General features: G+C 37.0%; 1 protein-coding gene across 1 annotated transcript in view; it reads right to left on the bottom strand.

Annotated features, from left to right (window-relative positions):
• Positions 1–1,802: 1,802 nt before the first annotated feature.
• SCIN (scinderin) overlaps positions 1,803–18,239 on the bottom strand; it is a 65,666-nt gene continuing 49,229 nt past the window's right edge. Inside the window, exons 10-16 of the mRNA XM_039862403.1 lie at positions 15,608–15,698; positions 11,520–11,690; positions 7,300–7,477; positions 6,909–7,030; positions 4,548–4,625; positions 2,924–2,984; positions 1,803–2,532 (exon numbers count right to left, since the gene is read on the bottom strand). Coding sequence (XP_039718337.1) covers positions 2,405–2,532; positions 2,924–2,984; positions 4,548–4,625; positions 6,909–7,030; positions 7,300–7,477; positions 11,520–11,690; positions 15,608–15,698 — 829 coding nt within the window. The 3' untranslated portion in view covers positions 1,803–2,404. The remainder of the gene's footprint in view (positions 2,533–2,923; positions 2,985–4,547; positions 4,626–6,908; positions 7,031–7,299; positions 7,478–11,519; positions 11,691–15,607; positions 15,699–18,239) is intronic.

Below are 18,239 nucleotides of genomic sequence, written 5' to 3'. Positions count from 1 at the left end.
AAGACTACAGAATGCCATAGAAAAATGGCCCTTCTATAATCTACCGAATGTGCATCTTTTAGGGAGTGGACCAGTTTCCCTCCCCACCATGCTGATTTTACATGCATTGCAAATGTTTCTTCACGCCATATCAGCTTTGGGTGTGAAATTAAACAGCAACTTCCTAGCTCCCCCTTTACAGGAAACTTTTTCAAATCTTATTCATCTCTTCTCTCTACCAGCTTCCTTTCAGTTTACTAGACATAGGGCTCCTAAGTCTTCTTGATATAGCGAGTAATTTCGGTGACCACCTCACGTTTGGGTGGGGCAATGCTGCTCAATAGATATGCCCTCCCCATATTGCTTGTGCTGATGATGTGGCTGTCTCTCAGATGTCACCATCACTACCTCCAAGTAATTGGGTTTGGGATTTGGGAAAGCAACCTTTTCACAGCTCAGGATTAAAATAGCAGTTCTGCTTAAGATTTTTTTTTTTTTTTTAGTCCAGTGATGACAGTAGGAGAAAACCCTAAAGAATTTCTCTGTTTCTTTAGACTTCAGGCCCATTATGTCACGCATGCTCCCACCTCCAGGCCATCGTACTTGGTATTCCTTCTGCCTGGGTGTGATCACAAGGGTCACTCCCTCCCCTTGTCAATTCTCCAAATACTACCTACTGAACAAGGTCTTTCCTAACCACCCCATTAAAATTGCACTTTGCTTCACTCTGTGCCTACCATTTTCTGTCCTCCTTCCCTATATTTTTCCCTCTATACAACTTAACTTCTAACACTTTATAATATATGTATTTATATTGTTTTTGTTAGCCTCTTTTCTGGAAGATAAACATTATGACAACTGAGATTTTGTCTGTTTTATTTACGTTAAATCCAAAGTGCCTAGAATAGCACCTGATGTCAAATAGATGCCAATTCACTATTTACCGAATGAACAGCCCTGGAAAGAGAAACTTCTCACTGTTGCCTTACCACCCACACAAGCCCCAGGTCCCCACGCCACCGTCCACCTCAGGGCGTAATGGAACAGGGCCCACCTACCCATGCCAGGACCTAACCTGAGACACACATGCCTTTCATTTCCCCAGAGAGAGAGTAAAAAATCCTCAGATTGCTCCTCCATGATTCCCCTTTCCTCGGAAGTATTACTTCCCCTCCCCAACCAGCCACCCCCCAACCTACTGCCAGACCTGATTTCTACTTTACTGATGCTCCATATTCTGCCCCAACTCCTGTTTGGTGGGGGCTATAAAATTAATTAAATGAGGAGGCCATTGACTGAGGTGGCTCTAATGCCATAGGGGCCTACATAAGCAGACTGAAATCTAAGCCCATAAACGTTTCAAGGTGACAAAATTGAAACCTAAGGACAACCAATCACAAATAGTCAACTAGGCTTTAAGCTAGAGCCAATCAATAATTTCTTTGATTGGTTTTCCGCTTTATCTATAAGTCTCTCATAGAATTCTTGCTGGTGGAATGCTCCTAGCCACTTCCGGTTTGTCATTGCCTGATTCTAGTTGATTTTTGGTTAAATAAAATTCTAGAACTTTTAACATACCTCTGTTTATCTTTTAACAGGGCTCAGGTTTCATATGCACTATATGATATTTAAAATCTTTAGTATTTATGTAACCATGAAAAAGTTGTCTAATTTTGACTATTACTTAATGAGGATGAATTAAGAACTGTTAAATTCATATTTACTTATATATGAAAGGATTTAACCTTAAAATTAATCGAGTGATTAACTCACATATCACATTTGAATAAAATGTCATAACAAAAAAAGTATTTCAAAGAGAGATGTATTTTAATGATAAAAGGCAGCATTAGTGGAAAAGCTGTTTTTTTTCCAGAGGCTTTTAAAAACACAAAAAAAGTAAAGTTTCTCTTAGAAATAACACTTTGGAGTTAATGGTATCAAAGTTACATTGGCAAAAGAAGGAAAACAACAAACTTTGAAAGCCTTCTTAACATTACCGCAAATATACACTTCTTCTGAACGCAACGCACAGAAAGGAAAATAATCCCAAAGGCATCACAGCTTTCTTCTCTGGCATATATATAGAACAAATTTGGCTACTGGCTCCTGAATTATAAAATATTCTAAGTCCCCTACCTTGTGAATAGCTTTTCACCTTTAAAAAAAAAAGTCATATAAAAGGATTTAAATCAGTTTCCAGCAGAGCTAATAATGGTCCACAACAAGAGTCTAGGTTATTTTAAAGCATTAACATAAGAAAATTCCTGTTTAAAAGATTTCAAATCAAAACTAGGCATTGAAAAATAGTCATATGGCTGAGGTTAATTTTCTAAAGTCAAACATATACAAATAAAACTCCTTTTCTTGCCCCCATAACAGCTCCATAATGTTTGTTGGTTTGTTATTTCCTACAAAAATCAGTTTACCACTTGCTGGAATCCCACCCCAGGAACCATCCTGTGAATGTGGGTGGCTCATAGCCCTGTTTTATGATAATAATTGGCGTCCTCTTGTCTCTTCCAGAAGGGTCTGTCTCAAGGTACATTTTGGCTAAAAAGAGGTATAAAGACATATAAATTCAGTTAGTTTTCATTTAACTATAGAATGAAAACTTTCCCAATAAAAGTAATAAATTAAATTTTCCTTGCCCCAAGTAGGTAAATGCTGCTTCTTATGACTAATTCCTTATAGATTTCTCTCATCTACTGTGGAATGTGCCACGAGAGTTTCATTATTGCCTGAAAAAATTCCAAACTGTATGAAATTATCCTTATGGCATAATTAATGTTTTTTCAATAACAAAAAATTGTGCCAGAAAGAACAGCCGTACTTAAAAGGAATTTTAAAAATATCTAGGTTATCACAATTATGGAGGTTTTACTATTTCTATGTGAAATGTAAGTGAATTTAAATTTTTTAGAATAATTGATATCTAACTCACCAGACTTCAGAGATTCTGACTTCTCAACTTCATTGGCATCTTTGCCAATCCAAATAAAAATCTGAAAAATGAAATGATAATAGTATGTACTGTTTGAGGAGTGTTGACTCAATGCAAAGTGTTCTACACACATTGCTAATTTAGTCTTCACGACAACCTCCGAAGTTAGAAATGTAGAGACTGAAGAGAGATGTTCAACCACTTTTCCAATGTTTACACTTATTAGGAAATATCTAAACTTACATACAGACAAATTTGACTCCAGATTTTATGTTCTGATAGTTTATGAATATACACTGTTTTCTAGTTTACAAAGTGAACTTTCTCAAAAAACAATTTATTCACTTTTTTCTTTTTTCCCACCCACTCCTATGGAGTGTGTAAGGCAATCACTATTTCCATATTATTATACTGGAGAGGGCACATTCAGCTTGTTCATGGGCACCCCAGACTTCCTTTATGAACCCCTGACTAAAGCCTAGTATTCTCTTACAGTATTGTGTCTTATAACACTGGTAAAAGTACTACAATGTTTAGCATTTTAATATGGAGGTTTTCTTTTAAACTGATATAATCATACATTCCGTATATATCCTTCTCCTTGTTAAATGTGTAGTTTGGTACTTCAATGCTGAAAAATTCTTCCTGAATTGCTTTATATTTAAATCACTTTAAAAATCACTTGACGACAGAGAAATTTGGTCAAATTAGTTTTGATTGTGTTCTAATTCAAACTGAAGGTGCTGGGATACTTGCTTGGAGGGCATAGAACAAACCATGACAGCATGGTAATGTAAATAAAAAGTACAAGGTATAATCGACATATAACATTATGTTAGTTTCAGGTGTACAATATAATGATTAGATATTTCTATATATTGCAAAATGATTGCCACCACAGTAAGTCTAGTTAACAAGAAGTGAAGGTGTAATATAACTGAAAGACTTAGCAATTAAGAGCAGACCTGAAAGTAACAATTTCTTTGTTTGACTCTAAGAGAAGGCCAAATTCACAATTGTTCTATATCATTTAGTTTCTAATATATTTATTTTTCCTTTTCACTATTGTTAGTTTACATAGAGGTTAAAAACAAAACAAAATAAACTGACAGATGTGCCACATCAAATGACCATTAATTTTCTCAAAAAGAAAGATATATATAACAGAGACATACTTTTCTTTCTAGATTGAAAACTATTCTGTGTCTGCTTCTTTCCCAGGGGAGGGGTATCCTATGACTTCTTGTCAAATTTTAAGAGAAATTCTGAATACTTCAGTCTCCCACACAGCATTTTCCCCTGTTACACTACCCCCCCCCATTTACAGTATCCACTAATGTATTTATTAGTTAAATGAATGGATAAGTTAGGCGTACGTGAATTCTACAAAGAAATGAAAAAGAGAAGTTTTTTGGTTTTGTTTTTTTTTTGTTTTTTGCCTAGAGCTATACAACCAAAGATGATAGCCGTGGAATTATTTCAGTTTTGTTGTTTGCTAAAATCTGTTGTGTCTCCTTTAAAGCCATCGGCCCATTTATTATTAGACTTGCCACTTCTCAAAGCAGGTTTTATCAGCTCCCAACTATAAGTACACTTTTTTGTTATGAACAAAATACAGTTTTACCTGTTCCCAAGCATCTAGTAGCATAACATCATCTTCTGCTAAATCATCCTGGGTGAACTCTCCTGGAACCTCTTCGATCTGAAATGCATAAAAAAACTTTATGACCAAATGGTAAAGTAGTAATTTTTTTTAATATGTAGGATAAAAATGCCTTAGATGTATTATTTTGGAACACAGCAAAAATAAAATTTGGTAGTCATTTTTTTGTTCCTTTTAGATAATGGAGATTTAAATAATTGTTTATATGTTTAGTCAGGTACCACAAATGAATGGTATCTTATTTGGAATGATCAATATAAATAAACACTGCATTTGAGTACCTTGTATAGTCCATATACTGTCAATTTGACCACAGTTCTCTCCACTTGGAGTTCCTTATGATAAGTTGCTTCACAGATTTATGTTGCCTTGCTAGTCTCTAAAGCCATTTTTTTATGGTCTGGGTATTAAATTGTCTTTCATTTTGTAGGTCAAGATTACGTTAATAAAATCAATAGGTCTGGCCATTTTTATAAATCAACAATTTTCAGTAAGATGAAATTATAATATTCCATATGCAAAGTTATTATTTTTATTTTAAATGGGTTAAATTATGTTCTCTATAGTAAATATTAAAGGGTTAGTTTAATGCAGCCAGTACCAGTGTATTAATCTAAAATTCAGTATTTGCAGAGAATTCTGGATAAAATCCCTCGATTATTAGGAAAGTATGGCAGATGGGATTTTGGTTCCCAGCTCTTCACTTCTTTCCTTTGCTATGTGATTTTGCAGTACAGTTGAGTAGGTGAAGTTGGCTTTGACTTTGGCCATGTCATATTAGCAAATGTGACTAGGCAGGGACCCTCTTCTGATCCTGAACTGTCATAGGAAAACAGGCATGAACCCAACCTGCAGCTTGAAAGAGAACCTCTCAGCTACGCTATAGCACAGAGAGGGCAAATAAACAGCCTAAGGATCAGACAGCCAGTAAATATGACCAAGTAAGTAATATCGCACAACAGGCAGATTAGTTCTAAAAGCTGTGCATTTAACCAATAGGCTCTGCTGCCTTGTATGAATCTACGTGTCTAAAGCCTGCATTCTGATGGTGATAAGATGGAGCACTTGTTGGTAACACTCCTTTTTCTTAAATTGTGAAGACGATAGGAGTTCCCTTTATCAAGAAAATGAGTTAGGTGCAGAGGAAAAGCATATTTCTCTTAAATACATGCATGACAAAAACAAAAAACAAAAAAACAAAGACTAATAGATTTTTTAAACCTGACAGAACCCTAGGCATTATTTTTATAAAATACATCTTCATTTAAATCAAACATGCTATTTATAGCAATATTAGAAATACAACTAATAAGAAATTATACAAGCAGTGCTGAAAAAGAAGTTGTTTGAATGCAGTATCAAATTAACGGTCAAAAGAGTAAAACTACAGATTTGTTCTGATGACAAGTTTATAAAATACAGAGATTTTCTGAAAAGTAGGTGAGCAATTGTAGTGACCAACAATGAAATATTTATCACAACCTACTATTTCGAATTTTAATTTTTAGGTTAAATCACTTATACTTCAAGCATGGTTTGTACATTAGCAATTTTTTCTTCAAAGCATTTTTATTTCTAGCAAGCATGTACTGGGAAAATACTCAGGAAATTTTCAAGTGTAGATACTGAAAAATAAACCTTTTATTCACCAGGACGTGGTAACGAAATCCTTAGATCAAATTTTATATGGGAAAGAAATTTATTCTTTAAACGAAAAATTTATGCAAGAGCCTACCCTGTCAGAGAAAGCAGGACTTTATGGTTAAACTGAGATGAGGGGCTGCAGTCCTGAATATTTCAGAGGCCTGTATAAAAATCACTCTTGTACATAGATACTTTTACTTCAGATTTCCTGGAATTCAAAGCCTGTGAATTACTCTGAAATAAAACATTCCTGCTGATTTCAGATAATTTGCAGGTGTGTATATAGTTTCCTGTGATTTTGCCCAATATATATTTTATTCGGTCAAGATTGTGAAATGTTTTATTACCCTGGGAAATTGAAGTGTAAAACTGACATAGTTTGATCAGAAGCCATCGTTGTCACCACAAAAAGCGTCAAATTATGGAATTAGCAAATCCAACCATGTGCATGTTCATACAGCAACTCCTACATGCTGATACAGGTACAAAGTAGCTGATATTTTCAAGAGCAGCTTGATTTATATAGTACACTACAGTATTTCTATGCTTTCATATCCATTACATCATTGACTTAAAACTACCCTGTGTAGAGTGTATCATCTGTGGTTTACAGGTAAGCTAAAGCTGAGAATTAGAGCGGTAACATAGCTGGGAAGCATCAGAGCCAACAGCACTTACAGTGAATCTTCCAGTCTTGTTAGAGCAGGCATAAAGCCGAGGCGGGTGGTCTTCAGCCTTGGTTTCTAACAGTGGAGAAGTCTGGTAGTCTTTCTTCCCTCCAAGGGAATTCCAAAACTCCTCTGTGGAAAACACACTGAGTTACCCGATGCATTTCAGAGGCACACGGTTGGTATTGCTCTACATTAACAAATATTATCTTATCCTGATTTTAATATTAAGAAATTACTTAAATACAGCAGGTACCATCACTCGCTTTTGTAACTAATGGAAGGATTCTTAACTCTCTATAATCTTTACAAGGTGATTATTTATAAAAAAATAAATTACATGATTAGCAATCATAGCAAATATAAGTCCTGGTTAGTGACCTTGGCCCCACAGTACACACCTGGTTCCTCTCCTTCCTGAATCCTTGCAGTTTTGCACTTGAGCACATTTGCCACGTATGTAGCTCCTTTCTCCTCCTCCTGGCTAGCACCTTTTCCTATCCAGATGTAGCCATTGTTTTGTTGAAGTTTCAGGACAAAAACATCGTTAGAATTTAACGAATTTGCATCAACATCTACCTAGAGTATGAAGAAAAATAACACAATGATTTAAATTCATTGCTGCCCCCAACAAACATATCTAAGAAGGCTGTGACAGTGAAAACCCATCCATAGCCTTCTGTCCTGATCCGAGGAAATTAATTTCGGGTGGCACTGGGACACCACTGTGACGTTAAAAACATTAGAGGAGGAGCACTTTGCTCTGTGTCGCTTTAATGCTGAACTGCCTGCAGATAGTAGCACAAGGCTCTAAGAATAAAGTTACCCAGATTTAAATGGTAAGTAACAATGATCATAGTCAAAGAGACCATACAAACAAGGATAGGTTATAATTAAAAAATAAAGAGGGAATAATATTCACAGATGTAATAAAGCAAAGGTATTCATTTTTTCTCTCCCCGGCTTAAGAGACCATTTATCAAATAATTGAAGGCACACCTAAAAATCACAAAACAGGGGACTGGAGTCCAATGCAGGAAAAGAGATAATAATGAGGTTCACTAAAAGGCTCTCCAGGTTTAGATAAATTATAGCTCAAATTATGAAAGATTGTTTATTTGGAATAAAAACATAGCACTGACAAGTCCCCTTTTTTTTCAACCAGACGCTGTGGACACTGTCTAAGATTGGCCAGGAGAACACAGTTTGGCTCCATGTGGACACAGAGGAGTGAAAGGGACCCAGGTGGGTCCATGCTCTGGCTGGAGAGTGAAGCTAAAGGTAAAAGCTCTGGGCAGAGACCAGCACGTGCAGAGTCTCAGGCTTGGCAGTGAGCCTGAGCATGTGAGATGGGCTCGTGTCTGACTGAATCTATGACCTTGCGATTTTGTGACTGTGTCAGTCTCTGTGAGAATGTCAGTCTGACTCTGTGACTGTGAAAGTATATGCATGACTTTCTTCATGACTGTGGGACTCAATGTGATGTGTGCCATGAGAGAGGAAGAAAACAAGAGTGTGGCATTGAGGCCAAGAAAGTGTTTCAAGAAGCAGCTGGTGATCAGCTGTGCCAAGTGATGCTGTTTGGCCAACTGCGTTGAGCTGCTAAATGAAGACATCAACTTTGTGGAGAGCTGAATCTCACCAGGCTTGACAGGACTCTGTCCCCAGAGGGAGCACTACAGGAAGAAGAAATGGCTGTTGGAAGTTTTAAAGACATTCCAGGGGGTGGTAATATTCAGCTTGTGGCTATTGTCCTCATTCAGTAGGAACAAGGCCCCCTGCACCAAGTTCAAATAAATTAGATGGGATGGAAAGTTACAGAAATCATGACTTCGAATTTCTAATCCAAATGTCTTCTTATTGATAGAGAAAAGAGCTTGGCTGATAGAGAGATGGGTGACGAGAGGCCCATGACCAGATTGGTATGGGATCAGGGAGGTAGTTCTAAAACAGAGAATTATAAATCTTTAGCATCCCAGGGGATGAAAACAGAAAGCCCTAAAAACAATGATTTTGATTAGTGCATTTCAGAGAGGCTAGGAATGTGAAGGCCAGTTTGAGAAACACAAGGAAATAAAGGAGCTGCGTTACAAGCAGTCTACCACGTCTCATAAAAAAGTGTGCACTGGGAAGAGAATAGGAATGTAATGATTCTCATTGGCTCTTTCCTTTGAAATCAACTGAGATGCCCATAGATGAGAGTTAAACTGTCTTTTAATTTGATAGATTAAAAAAAATTAGTCATAATTGAACACATGAGAATCCATGCATAGAATATTCTGGATGGCATTTAAACTACAGGACTGAACGAGATCACTGTGAACAGTGCCAAGACTGATCCTTGGAGCACTCAAATGCTTAGAGGATAAGCAGAGGAGGAGAATTCAGAAAAACTGCCTCTAGAAGGGTGGCCCTGAGGTTTGGAAGAAATGCTGGTAAATGCGTCATTTCAGAAGCCCGGTTTTTCAAAAAGTCAGGAGAGGATGTCTGCAGAAATGTAAGTGTGATATTATGTAAAGTGAGACCAGAGAAATGCTGAAGGCAGGAAATTGGAAAACTAGATAAAAACCATTTTGGTGGAATGGTGGGAATAGATAGATGCCTGAGTGAAATGGCTTTCGAGAGAATAGGCTTAAAAAAGAGATGATGAATAAGTGAAGACAACTGTTTGAGGATTTGTGGATTTAAGGAGGGCAGGTAAAGGATGTCGCTGGGAGGGTCAGGGTCAAAAGAGAGTTTTTAAAGAAAGGATGGTGGTTCCTTTAAGGCATGTTTGTATTCTGAAGGAAATGATACAAGACAGGAGAAGAAACTGATGTTACAGAAGAGAAAGAAGATCATTGCCCACAACAATGATGAACTGGAAATGGGATGAGAAATCAGGACAGAGCGAAATCCGGGAAATTCTTTAGAAAGCCCAGAGGGCAGGGGATTCCAGACAGAAATTGGCAGTGGGTAGAGGTTGGAGGAATCTAGCCTTAAATAGGAGTCACATTTTATTTATGTAATAAATATGTATTATTTACCGACATATACTTTACACAAATGTCATGATTTATTTTTAATTTATGGGTAAGAATAGGTTGATACTGATTTCTAAAGTAGTTTAGCATTTGTATGTAAATAACTATTGTAAAACATTTATTAATTGTTAAATATAAATAAATTAACAATTTAAATTTATTTAAAACAGTCAGGAAGGAGAAGATTTATGTACAGATGCAGACAAGTTGGTGAATTGGAGGGGAGGAGATCAGAGAAGGTAATTCTCATGTGATCACATGTATGTTCTCTGTGAATTCTGATTCAGTCATCAGTAGAGAGCAGGGATGTTGGAGATTTGGAAAGAGGAGAACCTGAAGGGTGTGATAGATGGAGAGGGTTCATGGATTCAAGTATGAGACTGGAGAATTGCTGAAAAAAGCATCCTGGAGTAAAGGAGCTTGGACAGGAGATGGCTGTCAGAGATTAGATGTCTGAAACAGATGTCTGAGGTGCTACATTTATTGCCAATGGTAAGGTTTATTATAGACCCATGTGAGTGTGAGATGAAATGGGGTCAAGGACAAGATGGTTGGATAAGAGAAGCTAGAGTGATGAAGATAGTAAAGCAAAGGCTGAAGCCACCAAAGACTAAGAGAGGAAGGACTGGCAGCTAAGTAGATGCAGGGGGCTGGGGGAGGGACAGTCTGATTAGGAGAGACGTCAAAGAGGCAAGGGTGATCAGGGAGGGTACCCCGGCCACTCCATCACTGGCCACTGGGTACTGGGGAAAAACGATTTCTACTTGAGATAGCTTTATGGGAATCAGTGTCCTCAGAAAACAGTAGAGCATGAAGGAGGAGGTGGCTTAGAAAACAGGTTGTGGATGGAGAGATGTATGACCAACCTGGTTTTCAGGGCTCAGCTGAATAGCTTGTGTGGAAAGGAAAGATTGGCAAATGGGTCCATGTTTGAGGATATACAGAGTGTACAGGGTAGTTTAGGTTGATTTAGGAGACTTAGATTTCAGTAGTGACTAAGGTGACTGGGATATGAGGTGTGACAGATCATTTCATTCTAGAAGTAAAAGCACTCAGCCATTTAAACACCTGCACCTACTGGCCTTGCCCATACCTGGAGGTCTTCTTGTCTTATGACACTGTGATATGGGGTTTGATTTCTTTCAGAGCTACTGTCAGACAGCTTATTTGACCAGTTGAGTTATGGTTCTGGCCCAATGCAGTGAAGCGTCCTTCTCACATTCATTACATTTGTATAGACAAGGGCCTTCCCTCTCAAATTTCCCCAGCGTAGTCAACTGATCGTCACCACCATCCATCTTCCCCTAGGCCTTCCAAGATAGAGCGTAAGCCGCCTCATGGCTTTGACAGCTTGATTTGTTACATTATTCTTAAAATTCATTTGTTTTGGTATAATAAGGTTGAAAAATGTGAGAGACCTGGTATCTGGAACTAACTTATTACTTAATTCTCCTGCTTTTATTATTTTTTTATTCTTTTATTTTTATTTTTTTATTGTGAACACTGGATTAATTATAGAACTGAAGGCAGCTTGTTTGCCAATTTTTTAAAGACTAATACTTGATGGCTCAGGTTATTTTATTGAATGCATGACATACCTCCACGATTCTAGTGATAGATGCCAGGTTTCTCCGGACTTGAAAGAGGCGTGTAGGGGGAGCAGGTACCTGACCTCCTTTCTTTGATGTTCCATTCTTGTAAATAATGAGCGGTTTGTCTTTGAACAAACTCAGCAGATGTGCAGGTTCTTTTCCCTGGGAGACTCGGATCTAAGGGGCAGGGTAATAAAAGAAAGAAAATAAAGGGTGCCATGAATGAAGGCTGTATTTGCAAATGTGTTTTCATTTTTCTTTTTGAAAACCAAACAAAAAATAAACCACGAGTCAAGAACAGGAAGAAAAACATTGAACAGAAAATGTAGGTTAATGATAATCAAGCACAGTTTTCTCATTGACATAAGAATCGCTTGTTACTCCAGACCCAGAGTTACCAATCGCTTTCTCTCAGGCAAAACAGTGTCATTCTGCACCACTTTCTGCTTCCAGAAAGCATAGAGATGGAGTCTGTACATCTACATCTCCAAAAGGGAGCAAGCAAGGTGCTGATGTAGGCCATCTTTTATGAAGACTCTTTTTTTTTTTTCAATACCACCAACACTTTACAGATGTTTAGGGCTATACTTATTTCTCACGTGTTTGTATCTTGTTTCAAAAATTAAGAGACGCTCATTCAGGTGCCTCCACAAAAAAAGACAATGCAAAAGCATATTTATTACTTCCACATCCCTACGACTGAGATGAAAAATTGTAAATTCATCTAGAGATGGATAGATTTCTATCTAAACATCGAAAACTGGCAAAAATAAAATAAACTTTATACTTTTTAACTTAATTTTAGAAATGTTAATAATAGATTTGCTTAACATAAGCACTTTAAAAAATACATTACAAAGGCTTTTCAGAATAAGGAAATTGAAGAAAATAAATGGTAAATTATTTAATTTCACCTATTAGCTTAATACCAGATATTGGATTAGAAATGAATTTCTTATTTCTTGCATAAGTTATTGATGCTTTTTTTTTTTTACATAAGGTGTTCAAATATTGTTCCAGTTCTCTATTGTTTTCAATTATTCTGTCCTATGCTAAAATTGAACTGTCTCATCTACTCTGGTGTGTCTTGTTAAGGAAGCCAAATGAATGGGAATGTTGATGCATATATCATTGTGGGGAGGACTAAGGGAGCATTGAAAATAATTTTGCAGATCTTTCAATTAGTAAACATTCAAATAAGCAAGTAGCAAATTATAAAAATGTCTTTTGAGTGACAGTCCCAAAGCCGGGGCTGAGGTTAGCTAGGAGTACATAAAAGTTTTGTTGGCTTGGCATTTCCCATAAAATTGAGAAAACTTCAATTGCTAACTGAAAAGGGGCCACTGATTAAGACCCACTCTACCTGTGAAATGAGAATGAGAGAGAATTGAAGAATTTTCAGTACTGTTAATATACTCACAAAAGGATGTTTAAAACAACAATCAAGGACTTGTTATTTATGCATTATTATAAACTACTGCCATCTAGTGATAAAACTAAACATGACCATTTCATTGTCAATTTAGGATTCAACTGTTTAACAATGGAAATTCATCCACTGGGTATCTCAATATTTTACTATGAAACATGGAATTTATAAGGCATAATAAATATCTTAAAAGTTTTTATATAATTTGGTAAGGAAAGTTAAAGATCAATTAAATGGCATAGATGATGTCAGTTCTTAGCTAGAATTGTTTAATTCAGGAAATGAATATAATACTTCATTGTGAAATAGAGTTCAGTACATTTTAAAAATTCAATTTTAATAATTTGTTAATTAACAATTGATATAATTTTTTTAAAGTTAATATTTACCTTTAAATCTAAATCTAAATTGCTTTATAGTATATCTATTAACAAGTAACAAGATGGAAAAGAAACCAGCTGGAAGACCAAATCCAGCCTCCACATTTTAGGTTTTATGTACTAAAGTACTTGATCACCTATTTATTTAATTATCACCTTTGAAGAAGCAATTACACATTTATAGATTTACAAACAAAACAAAAAACTATACACCACATAGAATCTTGGTTTACTTGGCATCAGGAATGAGGAAGTTAAGATAAATTGCTGTGAAGGGAACATTTAATGCTGCTGTGTCAGAAGTGTCACCACACTGGCCGAAAGAGCACCTGCTTTCAGTCTGAACCCCCATCTGGAGGATGCTTTCCCCAACAGATGGGAACAGACTGCCTTCCCCCAACCAGCTAGAGAAAACAAAGAGGCAAGTAAAAAATGCCCAGGCAGTAAGAGCTGCTCCAGCTAGGAAATGAAGGAGAAAGAGAGGGAGAGAAACACTAGGGAGATCTTTCTGTAAAGCCCGGGGACAAGCCAGTGCCATTCCTGGGGTTAAAAGAGGAGGAGACAGACACACTGGAGTACGCTGAAGGGAAACAAAGTCTCCTTGAAGTCTGCATTTAACATTACACATTAAGAAATTACAACGAGCAAAGACCAAGAATTTCCTGTGGTTCCTAATAAAGGTCCTGAAATGGATATTCCACCAAAATATAAGAAGAAGAGTAGCTGAGCTTGAGAAAAGAGGAAGGAAGGTCAAATCAGGCTGAAAATGGTTCCTTCGACACAATGAGGAGAGCCAGAACTAGACACTGATATTGGAGTCCCACTGTATGACATTCCAACTATATAATAAATCAAACATTATTTCTCTCTCACTTCCTTTCTCTATCTGCATTTGTCTCTATATATCTATGTTAATATCTGTATATCTATATTTATACTACACACACACGCCAAAAGGTTAACTCATCTATATATCTATATGTATATATGTACTCTCTCTCTCTCTCTCTCTATACACACACACACACACACACCCACCCCTCAAAAGGTTAACTCATTTATATAAAACCATCATCTAGAATTTGTCTTCAGTAATTCTCAACACATTTTTATTTTCAGAAATACCTAAAGAATCCATCTCTCTCCTCCCTTCACACCATTCTCTTTTCTCTTCTCTTCTCTCATTTCCTCCTACATTTCCCTCCCTCTTTTCCCTCCCCTGCCCTCCCATCCTTTTTCTTTCCTTTCTCCCCCTTCTCTCCCCTCCCCTCCTCTTTCTCTTTCTCTTTTTCCCTCTTCTCCACCATCCCCCCTCAGCCAAGATTCTACAACCTCTTATCAAGGTTTATTTCAGTTTGCCTGTGCAAAATATAACTTACATATGTTTATGATTTGGGAGTGTGTAAAATATCATTTTTTTTTACTATTAATTAGAATTATTAATTTGTGCTTGTTCTATACTGATGCATTTAATTCCTATTGCTGCTGTAACAAATTACCACAGTTTTACTGTAAACAAGCACAGATTTGTCTTATAGTTCTGGAGTTCGGAAGTACTCAATGAGTATCACTGAACTAAAATCAAGGTGTCACAGAGCTACGTTCTTTTTTGGAGGCTCTAGGGGCGAATACATTTGTCTTTTTCAGCTTCTAGAGGCTGCCCATAGCACTTGGCTGGGGTGGGAGCTTCCATCTTTAAAGCTGGTTGAATCTCTCTCATGCTGCCTCCCTGTTTCACTTACAAGGATCCTTGTGATTATACTTGATCTTCCTAGTAATCCTGGATACTCTTTCTATTTTAAGAAATGCTGGTGACCAACCTTGCTTCTACCACCATTCTTAATTCCTCTATGCCTAGTAATATAATATTTTCACAGGTCCTGAGGATTAGGATGCTGACATCTTTGCAGGAATGAAGATGGGGGAATAATTCTGCCTTAACCACATCTGTTTAACAATAGCTGGAAGTGGTAACTCAGAACGATTTTAATGTCAAGTGACTGTCATTGACATATGTGATTTTAAAGGAAAATTCTGCTGGGCTCTTAAATCTATTAACAGTTTATTTTGTGTTTTGTTGTTTTTATTTTGTTCGTTTCCTCTTTCCTGAAGCCTGAGAGAACTAGTATGGCATGAGAATAGGATTATTTGAATTCCAAAACGAAAAAATAGGTGCATCTAGAAAATGCCAAATTCCCATCCCAATTTGGGAGGAGGGCTTTCACTAGACATCGGGCTAGTAAAACTTTAACGTCTATGAGTTGTGGGAGTAAAAATATTCACACCTGCACAGCCTGTCCTCCAAGGGACCTGTCCAACTGAACGGTCAGGAATGCAGATGTCGTCAGCTCATCTCTTGTGGCATTCGCTCCTTGCCTGGAGGAACAAACATAAAATAATTAGCCTGTATTTAAGTTTTAAGACCTTCTAATGTAGATATTTCAAGCAGAAACTTAAGTTACTATAAAAGATCAAGAAGGAACCACTTGTTTTAACATGATATGGCTGTAGAAGCTATTGTTTTTTGCAAGTACTAATGTTAAGCCATGAATTGTCCTGTATATTGTCTAGAACTATATGTGGTGGGTATCTTTATCTCCATTTTATAGGTAAAGAAATTGAGGCTTAGCTCCTTACTTAACTTAAATAAGGAATCAGTTCTATCTGACTTCAGGTTGGAGCTGCCAATTTTGGGAAACCATACCCATAATGAAAATAATCCATTTGATTAGGAGAATCTGAGCCAAATCTTCTAGGCTGGATATCAGAGGCACTTGATTGTTCAATGAATATTTGGTGAGCATACTACCAAATGCCTGAGCCCAGAAAAATCAACAAAATAATCATCAGAAGTAGGCAATGGAGAGGCCCCATTTTGTCATTCTAGCATTTCTTGAAAGGAATTATTAATAAAACTATAAGAGTGGCTAAACTACCAGCGACCCAGACAAGGGTCAATCAATCAATTTGTCCGGTTCATTTGCAACTTCTCCTTCTAGGGTAGCATGTAGCTATAACTCCAATCATTAGCTTAACCTGTAAAGCAATTTTTGGGAGATCTGCCTGTTTGATGAATTTGTGTGTGGGGGTAGAATAGAGAGGTGATGGTTGGGGTAACCAGCAAAGCATTAAGAATTGTTTGTCTCCAGCCAACTCTCCTCTCCCACCTCTGACAAGCAGTTAGCAAGAGAAATACTAATCCCAGAAATGGATTGTGAAAGTTGACCATATATTTTCTTGTGAAACCTTGGAAGTGACCTGTTCCATACCCAGAACAAATGAATGATAATCTCTTACCCTGGGCACTACACACACATCAAAACATTGAGTACTGGGAACATGTCTTATTATCTCAGAATATTTCATTGTACCAATGGTCAAATGATTGATATAAAAATGTTCCGCAGAGGAGTGAAAAAAGAAAAAAAAAAAAAGCTCATGCTCATGTCAGTCACATTAAAATAAAATAAAAAATGCTTTCCCTAATAAAGACACCCATGAATACTAATAATCAAAATTTTTCATGAGCCTATAATGTTAACACACACTTCTGTGAACCCATAGGAGCACAGGATGGGAAGTAACAGGATAACAACAGGACCTGTTACCACTTGTCATTCCTTCATCGTATCTGCAGCTTCTTGGCTATTTCTCCATTTTGCTTTATTTTGTACAGGAAGTAAAATCAACCAATAGACAATATCACCAAATTTTTGTCTCCATTTTATTCCTCCCCCAAATATTTCAACCAGCAAATGTGAAAAACTTGACCAAACTTTTGCCTTCTGACACTCTTAAGAAATACTTCACTACTTATCTCGAGCCCATCTTCTTCCTGTCAACATGACCATGCTCCATCCAGACAGATTCAAACCAATTTGATTTATGGATGTATGACCCAGGGGGTCAAGTACTCCACTACAATCAAGACATAATAAAGCTGCTCTTTGCCTCTAATTTTGAAATCGTATGCTTAGGGGGTATAAAAAGCAATCTTCGACATGATTTCTTTACAAACCTGTAGTACTCATTGCTCATTAAACATAAATACTACATGAAAATGAATTTACTGCTTCAAGAGATTCTTCATTTCTATTGTTCAATTTCCATTACCTGACATTTCGGGGAAAAAGGATCACTACTGAAATTATTTCCCTCCTATCATTCTAGAATACAAGTAGTTTTAGGAATAAGAAGACAAGTTTGGGTATTCAGAAGCTGATTTAATTCTAATCTTTCACCTTTAACTCTGCCTCCTGGACTTAACTCATTTATATCCTTGCATCGAAACTATCACAAAAACCAGAAACTTGTTTAATTTGAAAGCCATTTTTTAAGAGATCTGCTTATTTTCTAAATGCGTCTTCGCTACCTTTATGGAAGCTTTGGAAGGTCCACAAACCATACATTAACAAAGGCAAGTATTCAATATTTGTGATATTGTAACCACACACAGATTTCACTTCTTTAAGATAGCTTTTTCTCTGATTCAAGCAGGCTCTGTGGCACTGTGACTCACTTGCTTTTTTCCACTCTTATTCTTCCGCCTTTGTATGTCTATTCTCTTAATTATTAAACCTTAGGACAGAGGTTCCAGCCAGTGACAAACCTTTTAAGAATAAAGCCTCGGGTCTATCGATTATGACAACAAGGATAAACTAAGGATAACATCTTGGCTTCAGATATGTTTCGGCCCCAGACCCATTGCAGCAAAACAGCCCCACTGACCACTTTCCCACCGGACCAGATGAGATGACACCATGGCTGATCCAGAACTAGACATGATGATGAATTACTCCAGTACCATCCAATCAGTACTGCCCACAAACACACTCCCTTTGTTTCCATGACTAATGATTTTGCCCTATATAATATATCCTCTTGAGACACCTGGGGCAGGTCTTTGAGCAGTAGCTC

This window comes from Pteropus medius, unplaced genomic scaffold, assembly GCF_902729225.1.
Source record: "Pteropus medius unplaced genomic scaffold, Ma_sr-lr_union100, whole genome shotgun sequence".
Lineage (NCBI taxonomy): Eukaryota > Metazoa > Chordata > Mammalia > Chiroptera > Pteropodidae > Pteropus > Pteropus medius.
The sequence above is the reverse complement of the archived record's forward strand: the minus strand, read 5'-3'. Positions and strand labels throughout refer to the sequence as shown.